Raw genomic sequence first — 19,189 nt, forward strand, 5'->3', positions numbered from 1 at the left:
CCGGGGTTCTCTTGTGCCTGCCGTCCTGGTACGTCACCTGAGCTCGCCGTCGGCACCCGCCACCTCATGTGCAGCGGGGTCAATTGCTGTACATAGGCCCGCGCTCGTCCTCTATCGTTGCCAGTTAGGTAATTATGTGTGCTCCCTCTGCGCGGTCTGGCCCCTGGTCTGCCTTGTTCCTGTTAGGATCAGCCAATGTGCACCACCATTTTGTGTAGGCCCGGTAGATTATGTGCACAACCCTTCAGCAGTTCGTCCCCCGAAACATCCTGGGTCTTGGTGTCTCCTGACCCCCAGTGCTGATCGTTATGTGGGGATCGGGGCGGGTGGGGCCGGGGGGGCCTGAGGCCGCTCGCCGTTCACAGGGACCGCACCGGGGGGTCTCCTCATATAGGCCGTGAGCCGACTCAGCAGTTGACGTGTGCAGGGGTGGTAGGACCCACCCGAATTGCCCTCTGTGTTTCCCCACTGACGGGGCTGTTGCATCAGTGTCTCCGTCGCCGTGCCGGTGATTTGCAAGTTTATCGGGATCCCCACCCCCTGCCTCGGCCACAGCAACCAGTGGGGCCCGTCTTACGGAGTCAACTGCTTGTCCTTCTTCTTGGCCGTTTGCAGTCCTGTAGCCCCCCTCCCGCGTTGGCTAGGCGAAATTCTGGGAAACCGCTGGCATCCTCATGGGCTCCCTGCTGCACCACGAAGCAATTTGGTGTAGTTTTGGCATTCTGTGCTAAGTATGGCGATGTTCCCGTGGGCAGCCGATCGGAGCACTAAGAGAGTGCGTCCGCCATCTTGGCTGGCTTGGCCACGCCCCCCTTTTGGGGGTACAATAGATGACAATTAACAGGGAAAATCATTTGTCCTGATCTATGATTCAAACAGATATGAAGTGGAAAAAGACATATGTGGTTGTCTTCTGTATCTCGTCCTTGTCATGTTTTGAATTGTTTGTCTTTTTTTTTTAATTACGTGCATGTTTTTGTATGAAAAAACAATTTCTAATATTTGTGCTGTATTTTGCTGATGTTTTTAAATTATTGTTAGAATATATTGTCAGATTTTTTAACCAACTACAGGATGAGCTATGTCATATAACTTCATATTTATATAAAATTAGATGTGTTTTGTCACATATGGTAATAAAGCTCTTCACAACCTGATACTTCTGTGGCACTCTTGCGTTTGGATTTGAGAGATAACAGAGTGTTAAAGGATTGCAATAGGGGTGAATGAATAAATGATCCGGCATGTTTATGATAGTGTAATATTGAGTTCCAAGAAAAAGTTTTTGGACTGCACAGTCTGATCAGGTGTCCTGTCCCCTTGGTTGTGGGACCCCTCTCTTCTTGTTTTGACTGGGCTTTGTGAGTGCCTGATTCCTCTACTATTTTGTACTTCGATTTCTTCCTCAATTAGTGTCATTTCACAGAGACACCTGTTGCTTCCAAGTGGTATTCCTAAGGGCCTTATTAATACTTTGGCGGTCTCGGAGCGGGGCGCTACGCCGCCGCCCCACTCCAAGACTGCCATAACCATAATAATCGCCCACCAGAGTACGACTTTTGAAGTCTCTGGCAGACAGTTCTTTGGCAGTCCCACAGCAGTGCCTTTGAAAAAGGCACCGCAATGGGAGTGCCAGAGGCAATTCCTGCAGGGCATTGGCTATCAAGTCCATGACCTGCAGGAACTGGGGGTGGATGCATAAAGGGGGCACAACATGTGCCACCCTGCATGCACCCGAAGGCTCAGATGCACCCTTTTGTTTCCTCACCACCACACTTTTCATGGCAGTCACACCGCCACATAACGTGTGGCAGTGAAGAAACTCATAATATGCTTGGCATTGCCTCAGAGGTCCGGCAAGCTTATTGCGGCCCTAAGATCGATGCAACACCATCAGGGATCTTTGATCCCTGGCGGTTGCAGCCATGCGAATGCTTTCTGACCGCCAAAATTGTAATGGGGGCAGTTGGGCTGCTGGTGCGGCGGTGCCGATGAACTGCTGTAGTCACAATAAGACCCCAAGTGTTAAGCAGGATTGTGGCCACAGGAAGGACACACTTTTATGTTAGGCAGCCTCCATGAGAAAAGAAGGTGCTACTGTTGCGTCCTGCAGTTGAAGTATGTAAACATTTTTTTTGTTGCTTAAGTTGAGGGAAATGAAATTTTACATGGCCAATGTGTCCCCTGCTTGTACCCAACGTTTAGTGTATGTACATGCCACCCATGCATTTTCCCTCTATGACCTGCAATAATAATGCCTCTGCATTTCCGTCCCACATTAGGATGTCAGTTACCAAGTCTTCCATGAAAGAAACGTTAATTCTGCATTGAGGCCCTGAGGCCCATGTGTTTGCATTGTGCACTTTTAATATATCACGAAGAACCCATTTTGTGGCTCAGCCTGAGCCAGTCTCCGAATTAGGGTTTTCATGCCTCCAGACACTCTGAGGGCTGCAGCTACGTATCCCTGACCTCTCGCATACTTCTGGCTAAGCCGAGAGGGGCCCTGCCCGGGGTGCCGAGACAGTATTTTGCACAACAGTTATCTGCTTGCTCTACAGAATCACATTCCTGCCTGGTGAAGAAGGTAAACAGAACCCGTCTGCAGAGATAGGGCCTAGCCTTTCTGTCTCCGTTTAAGTGATTTACAGAGCTCGCATCCATAGAAAGCCCGAGGCCCCCTCGCAATGAACGAAGAAATATATGCCCACACTGGCTCTTAGTGATGAGCGACCTTTGCTTCAGATAATACATCCCCGGACATAAGATATCAGATAATACCAGACGTGCTGGTCGTCCTGACACTGAAGGCCTCCCTTCTAGACCGAAAGTCAGCTTCCCCCAGTTCCCCCAGTTACACGTCAATTGCACGTCATGACCAAGTTGCGCACACAAGTAGGGTAAGGTTCAAGCTGGCCATGCAACCCCCCTTCAGGTATCCACCCACCTATGACTCACCTATGACTCCTCAAGTGAACGCCCACATGTACGCCCTCATGCACGCCCACATGTTTCTTATCTCTCTTTCTCTTGCTCTGCCTGGAGCGCTCCTCCTCTATATGCAATTGAATGTATAAATATTGTACTCTGTGAATAAAGTTTAGAAGACCCTTCCTGAACCTTAGTGGTGATGGAACCGATTCTCCCTTAACTCGAGTTATTGAAATAAAGCCCTTTTGAATCGGACACCACGGACTCTGCCTCTCATTATATGCATGATCCTTTGTTTAACTATAGAAATTATGACAGGGTAATACTTTATTTACCACATAAATCTGGCACCAGAATAGGGACAAATCCCCTTCCCCACGCGCCGGCGATGTAGGTCCAGCCCTTGCCCCCTTCTACAGCCGTGACGGACTTCAAAGTGTACACGCCAGTGGGACTTCCCGCTTACTCCCTCAGGCCCGCGGAGGACGGACTGCGACCAGGCATCCACACGAGGCGGTGAGGATCGCGGATCATCCCAACCAGAGCCCAAGCCGTGAGAGAGCAAGGTCCGAGGTTTCCGAAGGTCCACCTGTTCCGAGGCGCATGCGCAGTATCAAGTTTCCGAGGCCTTCAAGTTCTGCTTCCCGGTAAGTACCAGTATGGGGAACGCATAAAGTTCAAGACGGGTCCACTTTCGTGGACACGGTAAAGACGTGTTTCATTCACACGAACACGGTAAAGACGGGTTCACTAGCGTGAACTCGGTAAAGACGTATCTCATTTATGAGACCGGTATGGTTGTACTGTATTCCAGTGCATAAAGTTAACTGTTTTCAAGTACATGTTTTCAAGTCTATGTATCAGTTAAAACGTATCTGTTTTAGTGTTTTAGTGTTGTAGTGTGAATGATTGTTTCAGTCAGTCTATTTTGTTGTGTATTGTGTTTTCGTTAAGTCAGTTTCAACATGCCACTGTTTTCGAAGTTACGTCAGATAGGGACCAGAAAAGGGATACTAGAAGAGCCAGTTAACATCCCGCCTAGAGACACACCTGGTCATTACATGTATAATAAGCACGGGCTAGATGCCGTATTGTATTTAGACTTATGGGTAGATTACACAAAGGATTTAGAGGAAAAGTACAGATGGCCTGCCTCGGGAACGTGGGATTCTGAATGCATTATGAGAGTAGAGGAAGCGCTATGGAAAAATAAATCAAGACCCTCTCAGAAAGATGCCATTGAGTTATGGCGCAAAGAAGCACATAGGAGATCAGAGAAAGAATTCCACCAAGCAGAGAGAAATAAACAAGCAGCGGAAAAGGCCAAAGAAAAAGAACTGCGGGAGGAGGGGGAACGGGTCAAGGCAGAGCAGGCTGATAGAGAAAGAAATGCCGTCGTTGCTGGTATTTTTCCCGTCCTCTCAGAAGAACTAGCTAGAGTGACCCCCTCAGAAACACCCCGTAGATCGCGTACGCCACCACCTGTACCCTTTAGAGTACGTAGAACAAAGCCAACAGCATCCGAGGCTTTTATATCCTCCTATCTAGAAGAGTCCCCACCGGATTACGCAAACGGAAACGTAAACGCAAACGTAAATGCAGATTTCCCTCCGCCCCCACCAGCAGACCAGCTCCAACAGCTCCACCAGCTTGTGAGAGACGACGTAGGACAAGGGGCCGTAGGGGGAGGGGGGCCAACGCCATATAAGTTTACTGTAGATGTAGCAATTTCACACTGTATAGGCGATCCAGAACCAGGAAAGGGTTCAATGCTCGTGATTTCACTAAGATTAAGACAAGCCGTCGACTATTTGGTCACACTACCTGACATGAAAGAACACCTAGATAAAATATACCGTTTCATTAGAACGGGGAGGGACCCGAGTGTATAGAACAGGCCATGGAATACAGAAAGGTAGGGGTTAAGAACTACATTCTCCGCTTTATGATTAACTGCCTGATCAGGGAACAAGACGAAGGAGACGGGGATGTAAAGTCAGGTCTGATCGAATGGAGTGATAACATAGATGCCGGTCGGCATGATAAACAGGGACAGACAGACAACATGATGAAGAAAATACGAAAGGAAATAATAGCAATACACAGAGCAGAGTCTGACGAGAAGTTTGAGTCATCAACGGAAGAGTTAGAAGTGGAAAACGAGGCAAAGGACAAAATACATTATGTAGGCAAAGCACGACAGTTTGACAGGCCCAAGTGCCTCGACTACCGTAAACAGGGACAGACTATAAAAGAAAGATATTCTCTTGAAAATCTATTCCAAGCTACTGAAAAAGCACTGAAACGACGGATAGGGAGCGAGCGATCTCACACCCCACACAAAATAGAGTTGGCCCGGTCAGCCACCCAGTGGGTGTCCAATTCTAATATATATAGCAATGATATAGTGGCCCAAACTTTCTTGAGCCTTCCGCCGAACGAACAGCGTTTGGCCGGTATTTACATGGTTCAACATTTAATAACGTTGTATGAGAGTCAATATTCCGATCCCGGTCACTTGTATAAATTACTGGACGACATCCTTCTAGAAAGATGGACAGGCCTGGGTACTGATTTAATTAACGTCATCCTGGATCAACGACATAAGTACTTAAATTCCCTGACCACATGCATGCTTCCCGCCCCACACCACGACAGAAAGCACCTATACATAGACAGACAGAACCCCCTATGAGAAGTACATCCCGTCAAAGATGCCAACAATGTGCTTCAACAGGTGTATGTTTACACCCCCTTGACGAAATTAGAAATACTGGAAATGAAAAAGATGCTGCCCTGCCATGATAAAGACCCGGGGGGGTTCCACCGAGAATTAAAAGACATTCTCCGCATCGGAGATTATACGTACGCTGACATTCTGAAACTATTGAAAGTACTATTGCCTGCAGGTATTTATGAAAAGCTTAAGGAAAAAGACTGGGAGGTGGGAGAGAAAAAGTTGAGTTGGACAGAATTGGAAACAGAGGATAAAGCCAGGCTTCTGGGGGTTGGTCTTGGTGACAAAGCTAAAGAACTACCTGAACTCCTAATACAGGTTTTGCCGAGACTATTGATTACTAAAAAAGGAGGATTGGGATGCTATTTCAGCCTGTAAACAAAAACCAGACGAGGACACTAGTGATTTCTATTCTAGATTCGAGAAATGTTTTACTATTAATAGTGGCCTTAAGCCCGGTAGCGAATCGTATCCACATCTTTTTGTGAGTAAATTATAGAGAATTCCCTACCCCAGATCAAGAATAGAGTACTGAAGGTTGAGAGTACTTGGCAAGCAAACAGCCCTTCACAAATGTTGCAGATGTTACAGTATCACCAGAACAGGATTAGGGAAGAGCAGGATCAGGAAAAGAGACGTTTGAAAGAGACAAAAATGAAGGTGCTGGTTGCCCAAACGGTACCGGTAAATACGAACAGAAATGGCACGACACCTGTCAAGGGGAACTGTAATTATTGCAAACAACCAGGTCACTATGTAAAGGAATGTGCTGTCCTGAAACACAATATAGCTACAGGCAGAACAAAATAACGACCACACCCTCCTAGGCAAAATAACACTAACACCCAACAGAGCACACAACAGACAGTAGCAAATTTTCCACCCCCACCACCGCCTGTTCATGCCACACAACAAATGTATCAGTACACGCAGTCAGACTATCCAGAATACCAAGCATTCTCATGAAACAGCCTTGAGAGGGAAAATGGCTTGCCCCTTATTGAGGTTCCTGTAGATCAAGAGGGTCCTTATGTACATAGTCGTGTATTGGGACAAGACAGAAAATTTCTGATTGATACAAATCGAGCAGAACTACCATCAGCCATGACGAGGTTCCAGGAGCACCCCTCTCGGGCTCACAGAATGTTTCCCTGGGATTTTCAGGAAAGCCTATTGTTAATGAAGTATCGAAACCAGTCTCCCTCGGGTTGGTCCATTGTCACGTACCACAGACTTGCTACTGACTTAATCATGTCCAGAAAACTTACTTGGTATAAAGACATTGAAAGAACTAGGAGCAGTTATTTGTTGTTCTCCGGAAGGAGTGCGATTGTTCTTACGTGATTTCAAGGGACATTATGTGTTGACAGATTTTGACCACAGACTCCAGAATGTACCACAGCACCTATGGGCACAAGGTCCGACAGACGTAGGTTAAATGAACATAACACCACACCGTGTCACTCTCAAAGCAGGAGTAGTACTACCACGTATACGACAATACAAGTTACCACCTGATGCCGAAGTGGCCTTATTGAAAATTATTGACAAACTCATTGCACATGGGGTGGTGGTGGAGACTGACTCGAATGTATGTAACTCACCTGTCATTCCTATTCTTAAACGATCAGACCCTAATGCACCACCAGTTTACAGACTGGTTGTTGACCTTCGAGAATTGAATAAATGCGTAGTACCACAGTACCCAGTGGTCCCAGACATTTCTTCATTACTGACTGCTATTGATTCTGAGGCAATGTTCTTTACAGTAATTGACCTGAAGAATGCATTTTTCAGCGTTCCAATTCATCCAGATAGCCAGTATCTCTTCGGATTCAGCTTAAGTGGACGCAGTTTTAAATTTACAAGGGCACCACAAGGTTTTACAGAGAGTCCTAGCATTTACAGTCAGGCTTTAAAAAGATAGCTGAACAGTATTAATATGCCTACCGACACAGCACTGCTCCAGTACGTTGACGACATCCTGATTACAGCACGTTCAGAAACAGACTGTGAACATGCATCACTGACAGTTTTACACTTTCTGGCAGACAAGGGGCACAAAGTGTCCCCTTCGAAGTTACAGTTCTGTGCACAGCAAGTGGTATACCTTGGACACTTGCTGTCCAAGAGGGGTAGACAGCTGACACAAGAACGTATTCAGTTAATTTCTAACCTGTCACAGCCCAAGACACAAAAGGAAGTGCGGGCCTTCATTGGCCTCACTTCATACTGTAGGCAGTGGATTCCCCAGTATGCCTATCTAGCCAAACCACTCATACAGTTGACAACACAGGAGGCAGCGTCTTCGACTGTCCTCCCTTGGACACAAGAACACACCTTGGCATTTGAAGAATTAAAAAGAGCCATATGTCAAGCGCCAGTTTTAGCGACTCCTTGTTACAGCAAACCTTTTATGCTTTTCGTAAATAAACGAGATGGAACAGCATTATCAGTCCTCACACAAGATCAAGCAGGAAAACACAAGCCTTGTGCTTATTTTTCTAGTACACTGGACCCAGTGGCCCAGGCTCTGCCTGCGTGCCTGAAATCAGTTGCAGCAACAGCCCTAGCCATAAGACAAAGTGACTCCATAGTGCTGGGACAACCCCTGACAGTACAGGTTCCGCATGCAGTGGAAGTTCTCTTGAACAGGATACAGACACAACACTTGACTGTAGCGAGACTGACAGGATATGAACTGACGTTATTTCAACCACACATAGAGATCAGACGATGTAACATTCTGAACCCTGCTACACTGTTGCCCTCAAGTACAGTAGACACCGCACCACATGACTGTGTGGAAATAATGAACACAGTGACGAAACCAAGACAAGACCTGACAGATATTGCCCTTCCAGACCCCGACCTAACACTCTATGTAGATGGTTCATGCATGAGAACGAGCACAGGAGAATTAGTGGCAGCATATGCCGTGACCACTGCTACTGAAGTCATAGAGACACAAAGAATAGACACACTGTCAGCACAAGCAGCAGAGCTCATCGCTCTGACACAAGCCTGCATAAGAGCTAAGAACTTGAAAGTGAACATTTATACAGATTCACAGTATGCTTTTGGCGTTGTTCATGACTTCGGAGTTCTCTGGAGGGAAAGAGGTTTCTTGACCTCTCATGGGGCCAAAATTCAGCATGGCCCGCTTATTCAGGCCCTGTTGGAAGCAATACATTTACCTGCAGCCATAGCTATCCTTAAATGCAAAGCACACACCAAAGCTACAGACACCATTTCCCAGGGTAATGACCTGGCAGACCGAACTGCTAAACTTACAGCCCAGACACCAACAGACACGACAAAGGCAGATGTACCATTACTGACAAAAAGTATGACAGTCAGGGATCCTTCTCAAGACGTACTCGACATACAGACACATGCCACTCCAGATGAAATAAAGAAATGGACTGAACAAGGAGGGGTCCAGACTGACCAAGGTTGGATGACTAAGGGCAAAGCTACATGGTTTCTTCCAGATTCCATGGTACAAGTGATCATAAACACAGCACATAGTCCAGCACACTTGGGAGAGAAGGCAATGATAGACAGCTTACAGAATGTCTGGTTTAACAAGTACCTACGTGCAGCAGCGAAACAAAAAGTACGTACGTGTATGATCTGTTGCCAGTTCAATCCAGGTAAAGGCATCCCGGTGGAACAAGGCGGATTTCATCCTCCTGACCACCCTTTTGAGGTTCTCCAGATGGATTATATCCAAATGGACAGATGTAGAGGTTACAAGTGTGTCTTGGTAGTTGTGTGTGCACTATCTAGATGGACAGAAGCGTATCCAGTCCCAGATTATACTGCTGTGACAACCGCCAGGCAATTGGTGCGTGAATTCTTCCCTAGATATGGATTGCCCCGTGTCGTGTACTCAGACAATGGTCAGCCTTTTTCTTCTGAATTAATGAAACAAGTGTCCCTTCTGTTAGGATATACTTGGAAGTTCCATTGTGTACGACACCCTGAAGCAGCAGGCCTTGTAGAAAGACACAATCAGACAATTAAGACAAAACTAGCAAAGATCTGTGCAGACAAAGGCGTGGATTGGATGGTAGCCTTGCCGGTTGCCCTCTTTTACATGCGTATGGTAGCCCATTCCAGAACAGGCCTATCACCATATGAAGTGGTTTTCGGTAGACCGCCGAACATGTGGGGTACGCCTATGCCTAAGAAAATAACTGATGTTGACAGTAACATGCTGACAGATTACCTGGCTTCCTTGATGTCTGCACTACTCTCTTGTCGTTCACAGGTTGCCGCCGCCTTCCCTGACAACACCCAGGTCAAGGAGCATGCCATCGTCCCTGGCGACTTTGTTTTCGTTCGGAATTTTGATTGATCAAGCCCCCTTGAGCCGCGTTGGAAGACACCGAAATTAGTGTTACTGACCACGAGGACAGCCATCAAGGTCGAAGGAAGAAAGGGATGGCTCCATGCCTATCACTGCAAAAAGTACTTTGGAGACTCTGGAACTTTGGTAAAGAATAAAGACATTACAGACTTTGAGCCCCCTTTGCTAGAAAAGACTCCACAGCAAGAATACAGGTCCAAGTTACGGTCTAGAAAGTCAGACAGCGTTTAATTGTTTAAGTCCACTAGGTGGTGAATCGGTTATGCAAGTTTCTGACATGTATAAGATCGCGGACCAGAATAGTAAAATTAGCAAAATGAAAGAGAAATACTGCAAGATATTACGTAGTAGATGTATAGTAACATCTGATTTTTATGTCTCTTCTGTGCATCACTATAATCTGTATCAGCTTAATACTACATGTTTTCTTTCCTCCTATCTCTTCACATATACACTCTTTCATTAATGACACTGTAGAGCATACATTTAGTGATTTGCCACACCACGAACTGTCATATCGACTAGCCCTGCGCAACAATACTTTTATTCGGATGTTGCACCGTTCCCATCAGACCAGCAATGCGACAGATTGCTGGGTATGTGGCCAACTTCCACCTTTTCAAAAGACGAAGGGAGTTCTGCCCCTCGTCCCTTTTCCGTTCTCCCACAATGGTTCGTGCGGAGCATGGTTTGCCTTAATGTCATCAATAGACAGAAAGTACACGGTTTACCAGGGTGACTGGATATGGGGAAACTTGAATAAAGTAATGAATGAGGTATGTTTTCCAGACGAAGACGGACTTCCCCAAAGGAAGGGGACCGATCTAGAAAATGAAGAATACGAGCAAGGAAATGCTTCCCTCAGTTTTATAATGTTAAATGTTCAGCCCAAGCAAAAAGCAGGTCCACCGTTTATTTCAGTCCTACCAGTAAAAGGCGATATGTGCGTTAGAAAGAAAGGATCAGTACATATGGGACACAGTGAATGTAATACTGTAGTAGAGTTTACTGATAAAGGAAAGTCTTCTTTCAAAGCATCTCGCCATACCTATTTCATTTGCGGTCAGACAGCCTATGTACATCTGCCCTTAGATTGGGGTGGGACATGTTATATATCGTTCCTTCTGCCACCCGTCTTTCTGGCCCCATCCAATTATCATCGAGATTCACGACTAGAGCATGTTAGACACAGGAGAGAGACAGATGCCTCAGTGATTGATCAGACTGAGACAGCCTGGGAGCAATATACAGATTTCAATAGAGGATTCTTTTTCTTCATAGGTCCCGTCCAAAACAGTAAACTCATACGCAGGTTAACAAGAACTCTGGAAGCAGTTGTGAATGAGACTGCATCTGCCCCGGCGGACTTGACCCAGGAGCAGTCTGCCATGCGATTGGTTGTTCTTCAGAACCGCCTTGTTCTTGAGTCATCCTGGCAGATAGGGGCGGGCCTTGTAGAGTGATCGGCTCCAGTTGCTGCGTTTTCATTCCAAATAACGCGCCATCTGTGTACGCAGCAATAACAAGGCTCCACAAGATTGCTCACGAGATACATCAAGACCCAGGCACATGGACTTGGTCAAGTTGGCTCTGGAGTGTAATATCAGCATGGGGATGGAAAGTGTTGTCGTTCCTAGGAATGATACTGCTTATGATATTCGGCTGCTGTTTCTGTCTGCAGTGTGGCTCGGCGATTTGCGGCCTGTGTGCCACTGCCTGTGTTCCACATCCACGTATACAAAAGATCAAAGATGAAAAAATGATGCTGTATGATCAAATATACGGTCTCATGAAAATAGATGTGTCCTGAAGGGTACAGTAGGGGACAAGGAGGGAATGAGGAAAATGAAATTTTACATGGCCAATGTGTCCCCTGCTTGTACCCAACGTTTAGTGTATGTACATGTCACCCATGCATTTTCCCTCTATGACCTGCAATAATAATGCCTCTGCATTTCCGTCCCACATTAGGATGTCAGTTACCAAGTCTTCCATGAAAGAAACGTTAATTCTGCATTGAGGCCCTGAGGCCCATGTGTTTGCATTGTGCACTTTTAATATATCACGAAGAACCCATTTTGTGGCTCAGCCTGAGCCAGTCTCCGAATTAGGGTTTTCATGCCTCCAGACACTCTGAGGGCTGCAGCTACGTATCCCTGACCTCTCGCATACTTCTGGCTAAGCCGAGAGGGGCCCTGCCCGGGGTGCCGAGACAGTATTTTGCACAACAGTTATCCGCTTGCTCTACAGAATCACATTCCTGCCTGGTGAAGAAGGTAAACAGAACCCGTCTGCAGAGATAGGGCCTAGCCTTTCTGTCTCTGTTTAAGTGATTTACAGAGCTCGCATCCATAGAAAGCCCGAGGCCCCCTCGTAATGAACGAAGAAATATATGCCCACACTGGCTCTTAGTGATGAGCGACCTTTGCTTCAGATAATACATCCCCGGACATAAGATATCAGATAATACCAGACGTGCTGGTCGTCCTGACACTGAAGGCCTCCCTACTAGACCAAAAGTCAGCTTCCCCCAGTTCCCCCAGTTACACGTCAATTGCACGTCATGTCCAAGTTGCGCACACAAGTAGGGTAAGGTTCAAGCTGGTCATGCAACCCCCCTTCAGGTATCCACCCACCTATGACTCACCTATGACTCCTCAAGTGAACGCCCACATGTACGCCCTCATGCACGCCCACATGTTTCTTATCTCTCTTTCTCTTGCTCTGCCTGGAGCGCTCCTCCTCTATATGCAATTGAATGTATAAATATTGTACTCTGTGAATAAAGTTTAGAAGACCCTTCCTGAACCTTAGTGGTGATGGAACCGATTCTCCCTTAACTCGAGTTATTGAAATAAAGCCCTTTTGAATCGGACACCACGGACTCTGCCTCTCATTATATGCATGATCCTTTGTTTAACTATAGAAATTATGACAGGGAAATACTTTATTTACCACAAAGTCCTAGCTAATAAATGATCTTATTCACAAACATTCAGGCCTCTTCAACGTGAGAAGAATAAGACTTTCCGAAGCACCTACATTACAAAAAATCTCAATAAGCACACTTTTTAAAAATATTTTTATCCTGAAAATCTGGCATGGATCCGCCCATCCTTGCACGGCATTGGTCACTTCTGCTCCAATGTGTATATTTCACCAGTGACTCACTCTGGCTGCCCCAGCTGGGATTGCAAGTGGGAACAAAAGCTTGATTTCGTTTTTTTATGGGCCACCCAAATAAGAGTGTAAGGGAATAATGGGTGAGAGCGGAGGGCTACCAAATGATAGAAGTAAAGTAAAAGAGACAGAGAAAGACAGACAAATAAAAAGAGCACAGGTGAAAGGGAAAGGTAAAAAATTAAAAGAAGAAGGGGTGACAAGAAAGAATGGTGTTTAGAAAATTGGTGTACAAAGGAATGGAAAAAGGAAAGAGGGAAGGTTGGAAGGAAGACAAAGAAATAATGAAAGGAAGGATGCGAGAAAGGTTGAAAGGAAGGAAAGCACGATGAAAGAAAGTAATGTTGTCATGATGGATGCGTAGACGGGTGGAGGAATGGAACAATGGATTTGGTGAAGATGGATAGATGCAAGGCTGACATAATGAATAGAATGATGAAAGGATGGATGTTATGAAGAATGGATGGATGAAAAGATGCACGGAAATAGTAATAAAAGGATGGATGGATGATGGGTGGATGGATGGGTTGGTGGATAGATGGAAGGGAGAAAGGATGGGTGGACCGCTAGATGGAAGGAAGTGTTTGAGAGGTGAACAAATCAGTGAATGTATGGAATGGTGGATGGATAACTGATGGACGGATGGAAGGAAGAGTGAAAGAATGGATGGATGGATGAGGGATAGATGGCTTGGGGGGTGAGGGATGGACACGTGTAAAGAAGGATGGGGGGTGAAAGAAATTCTTCTTGGAGGTAACAGCATGCTCGCGTTGCTAATTCAGCGATGCTAGCGCTTTGCTTGAAAGAGGTTCGAATTTTCCTTTACTAGCCTCTCTTCTTTATTGTACTGGAAATGTAAACAATGTATGTTTGCAATCCTGCTCTTGCAACATTTCATTTTTGCTTTATTATTTCTATTTTAGTGTTCTTTTTGTTTTGAACCATAAATGTTTTACAATAACACCCATACCCAATTCTTATTCCTCGCCGTTAGTTCAAGGATGATATACGTAGATGGTTAAGTCCATAAATGTGAAGGAACAAAAAACGAGGCGCCACAGCTCTCTCACTACATTTCACCTAATCTGTACCAATAATCAACATTTCTCTATATTATTTCCTTACCTAAACATAAACCTTACCTATTATTTGGTTAGATTAGATTGCTTGATTAGTGCATACTTATGCCTCATTTAATATTTCAATTTTTAAGGGATGTTTATCACCCAGGTAGCTTATGGAGAGTTGTGTTTAAGTAAATTAACTCAATCTTGATTGTATCAATTAATCTGAGAGCAGCATTTGGAAGACTGTGGTAAAATAAATGGTACACTGAAGTTGCACCCTCATATCCATGGGGAATGTCCCCAGGGCACTGGAAGGAATAGTCCTTATTTAAGGTTTCAATAGTTTGTATCCAGTTCAATAAACCAAATACATTCCGTTGGGTTTAATGCTGTTTAATATCGTTGTAACCTCACAATATTTTTGTGCGAGCCTACAGGGAGAATCCCTCTTCTTTACTACCTCAACCTGTCCCTGGACTCTGCAATGCACTCCCTTACCGGCTTAATTATCCACTACTCCTCTCCAGTACACCTTATTTCACAGCTGACCTTGGGCCCCAGCCTCATATCAGGCACCATCGGGCTCCTCCTCAGATTCCCCCACTGCCACCATCCACCAGTGCCCCTCATCTCTCAGTAGCCCCTCCCTCTCATGACCTCCTCCTCAGACTCCCTCACTACCACCACACAAGAACAACTCTCCATAAGCTACCTGGATCATAAACAAGTAATTGAGACACTCTGTTCAGAGGGTGATACCCTGGAGCACAGAACACCTATACAACTTCACTTACCAACGGCTGTGCACAGACTGATTCCTAAATAAAATAAACAGTACATTCATCTGGTAAATAGGAATCAGTGCGAACAAATGCAAAATGTGAAGCTAATGCCCCTAAATTTGGTTCATTTGCAATCTCAAACGGTTAAATGTCCCATCCTGTAGGGATTGGATGATAGTGAAAATGTCCGCGGCTTTTCTAGGGCTTAACACATACTCCTGAAATCAGAGAACTTTTTATTTCCACCCAACTTTAAATTAAACTCGGTGTTGAATTAACTCCAACTTCACAATGAATTCTGAAGTATTTTTTTAATTTAGCAAGGTCAACAATGCAATGATGTAATATATGTCATACCTCACAAAGTAAAGTGTCATACACAATCCACAGCTTGCCTTTATTGATCAAGACATTCACAGGATACCCCGTGTCGTTGGAAACCTTCTGAATAAAATCCTGAAATATAACAATAAGAGCATATAAAAGTATAACTACCATAAAAAATTATTTATTTCGAATTCAAATCCACCTCCTCCCCACCCTGGGTTTCTACATGAATTTCACAGAATTGTCATAGTTTAGGCAGAAAAATCAACCTTTTGGTTTGGCTGTTACCCTGCGTATTTTCATTTTAATGGATTTACAGGTTCATTTGGATCATGGCGGGCAGCACACCAGCCCTTCAGGTCTGCAAAGACCCTGGCCTCCTCTAATCAGGCAGGGGACCACTGATACCTACAGGTCAACAGGTAGGGATGTTGATGCCTTCAGTACATTCATCTTATCAGCAGATGCACTGAAGGACATCAAATGGCAAGGGGGGGAGGGAAGATTTTTCCACTCGCTTAGCCTTCTTTTTTCGTTTGATTGTTAAAAAAAACATAAGCTAAATGGGCCTGATGGAGCAAGAGTTGTCCACTATTATTGGGGCACCATTATTTCTTTTCCTTGCTTAGGGCCCCCACTCCTTATGTGGTGGACCTGTATGGTAAAAGGAGAGAGCCACCATGTCCTTAAGTTGATTGCTGAGTCAAGTGTTACTGTCAAAAGAGCCTTTGCAGCACCACTGTTGGACACCAGCAGTTCATCCACCTTTAAATGGGCAGGGACGCCATTAAGTTGGTGGGAAGGGAGCTCCATCAACTTATGGTGGATGTAAGAGAGTGGCTCTGTTTATACTGGACCAAAGTAAGGGAAACAGTCCCCAGAGGTTTGGTAGAGGTTAAAGTTAGATATAACCTTATTCTCTAAAGTGGTAGCTTGGTCGAGCAGTACGGCAGTAGCAGAGGACAGTGCAAAGCATTTGTTGTACACACTCAGTCAGCAAATGGTCTCACACACACAAAAGAACTGAACTCTAGGACAATTGTTTTGTATCAAAATATATAGTTGTTTTATTTTAGAACCAACAAGGTAGCAAAATATACTTTCTAAGAATGAGTTACTTTCGTTAAATACTTTTCAAATAGGCAATAGATTTTTGATTACAATAGTTACAGTTGTTGCAATAGGCAACACAATTTCAAATACAATGCAACATTGAGCTCAATGGGAATTTCTAGTTAAATGCAATTAGTTACTTTGTAGATTACTTTTCTAACCACAGGACTGGATCCTAGATTCAGTCCTGGGACATTTCCTGTAAACAGTTGAGGGAAAGCGTTTTGGTTACAGTGATTTTTAAGGAATATTATTGTATTTTAAAAGTTGACACTTTCACATTGAATCACCAATGTTATCCTATGGGAAGAAATTCACTTAGCAGGTAAGTAGTGTTATCGTTACTTTTTCTTACTCAGTGTTGGATCCTGGATCCAGCACTGGTGCATCTCCTGTAAACAGTTGAAATAATGCGTTTAAGTCATACAGGTGATTTTTAAGGAATATTTGTAGTTTGTGAAAATCAACAGAATGTTTTTTGATGAAAAGCAGACAATGGATTCTTACTGAAGGAAATTCAAGTTACTGGCAAGTGTGGTTAAAATTACTTTTCCGGGCCAGTGCTTGGCTAAAAGATGCAGCACTGGATTCTCTCCTGATAACAGGTGAGTAAGTCGGAATTTGTTGTTCAGCTGATTTTAGATGAATATTTTAAAGTTTCAAAACTCCACACGTAGAAGCATTTCCAAGTGAAACCAGTCAATGTTACTTTATGGACCCAGGAGTTGGGCACAGGGGTACAGGGGGCGCCGGGTGCAGGGGTGTCTTTGTACGTTGGAAAATCTTACCCTCTGCTGGTCGCGGTTGGAGGGGTCTTCTGTTGTGAGACTGCAGGCCTCGTCTGGGTCGTCGAGGAGGGTCCTTGGGCACTGGATTTCAGGACACAATCGCCGGGGGGACTTCCTCAGGGTCGTTGTCCATTCGGGCACAGGCCGGGCCCGGCGGGTGCAGAGTGGGCTGGATTCGTGGTTCCTGGCTGGCACCAGGGGTGTTGCTGTTTGAAAAGAACCACTGCTCATGGGAGTCCCAGTCTTTAAGAGGTTCAAGGCAGGCAGGTCCTCCAGGGTTTTCAAGGTTGCTGTCCACAGGAGGCGCCGGGATTTAGCAGGAGCAGGTTCAGGGATCAACAGGCCTGTAGAGCTGGGGCCAAGTCAGTTGGTGTCATCCTCTTGTTAGAAGCTGCATGACAGGTCTTCTTCTTCTTGATCTTCTTTCTTGTTTTCAAATCGGGATCTGAGGAAGGAAGGTTAGGGGTGCCCCTAAATACTAAATGTAGGGTTGTTACAGGTAGGGGAAGGGCAGGGACCTACAGGTCCCTGTCCTGGGGTGAGTACACCCCATATCCTGCTCCTCTTCTGTGGGAGGGGGGCAGGAGCCTATCGCTGATTGGGCAGGCCTCCCCATCTTCAAGATGACCGGAGCCCGGAGTTGTGCTTCACCTCGCCTCTCCCACCTGAGGGGTGGAGTTGGCACAAGCTGGCACACCCCCTTTCCTCACGTAGGGTTTCCCGCCAGTCTTCCCGCCAGAGTGGGGGACAGAACCGGTGGGGGCCAGTTGCTGGGTACAGCAAGTGGTATGGAGAAGCTCACAAAGGCGACATGCCTTTGAAGCTTCCCCTGCCCAACCTGGGGGAGGAGACCAAGCACCTCGCCCAGGACGTGCATTGTTGCAGGCCCAGGGGAGCAGATGGCTCTCTACCCAGGCGTCCAGCAACATGTCTGCTGTGTGGCAGCCTAGGCAGCCTTGTAGGGGGCACGGGATGTCCGTGCCACAAAGGAGTTGCACAGCCATATGCACAAATGTAAATGATATTCACACATAATCCATATTTTCTCCAAATTCATCCAATTTTTATTCCAACTTTTATTCCAAAGTTTGCTCGTTTTTTTTCACCATCACGTCAAAGACATGAAGTTTTCAAATTTGTATGCATCTTTATACTCTGAGAGTGCCCATCCATTCATTCTGTGAATCGGGCCCATAGTCTTTGTACTTTAAATGTAAGGATAGCCTTCTGCCTCACTCTTTCCCTATTAAGAAAGGACCTGTGTGGCAGACTGAGTCTTGATTCCCATGAAACCTTCCTAGGAAGAGCTCATTCCACATTACACCAATGCTTACCTTTCATCCAATTCGAAAAAAAATTAAATACCTGCATCTTCCATGAATCCCCCAATTGAGACTTAACGTCCTATATATGGTGCATTATTAATCCTACATATTGGAACACCAATGTTTGCCATAGACATTTTCCATTTTCACCTATAGCAATGTACCACGAAAGGAACCTGGCAGGTAGTCAAACATGCAATGCTTTGATTTGTGTACTTATTATCTCAGTTTGGCAGTTCTGGGTTACTCGATGCTGAGCTCCTCTTCTATCATCGCCAACAGGCATTGCAAGAAGATTGAAGCTTACGAGTATGAATCGACTCATGCTTAGGTAAAGCTACCGCAACATATTCTAGACATGGAGAAATTGAGTCATATCATATGCCCAGAGGCCACGTACCTGATAGGGTGCGATTATCGTTTGAAATTGCGTTGATTTTAAAGTTTCTTTCAAGAGTTCATTGAAGTGGGGGCAATTGTCAAGAGGATAGAGCAACAACTGAAATAAAAAGAAAGATACACTCAGTGTATGAAATACTACTAGGATTAGGGATCACATACATA

General features: G+C 45.3%; 1 protein-coding gene across 2 annotated transcripts in view; it reads right to left on the bottom strand.

Moving 5' to 3' along the window:
- Nucleotides 1-19,189, bottom strand: part of LOC147658893 (prostatic acid phosphatase-like) — a 300,334-nt gene that overhangs the window by 166,183 nt on the left and 114,962 nt on the right. For both annotated transcript variants that reach the window (XM_086952051.1, XM_086952050.1), the window contains exons 5-6: nt 19,026-19,124; nt 15,430-15,528 (exon numbers count right to left, since the gene is read on the bottom strand). In XM_086952051.1, the coding sequence (XP_086808177.1) occupies nt 15,430-15,528; nt 19,026-19,124 (198 nt within the window). The remainder of the gene's footprint in view (nt 1-15,429; nt 15,529-19,025; nt 19,125-19,189) is intronic.

This window comes from Lissotriton vulgaris, unplaced genomic scaffold (genome assembly GCF_964263255.1).
Source record: "Lissotriton vulgaris unplaced genomic scaffold, aLisVul1.2 SCAFFOLD_1219, whole genome shotgun sequence".
Taxonomy (NCBI): domain Eukaryota; kingdom Metazoa; phylum Chordata; class Amphibia; order Caudata; family Salamandridae; genus Lissotriton; species Lissotriton vulgaris.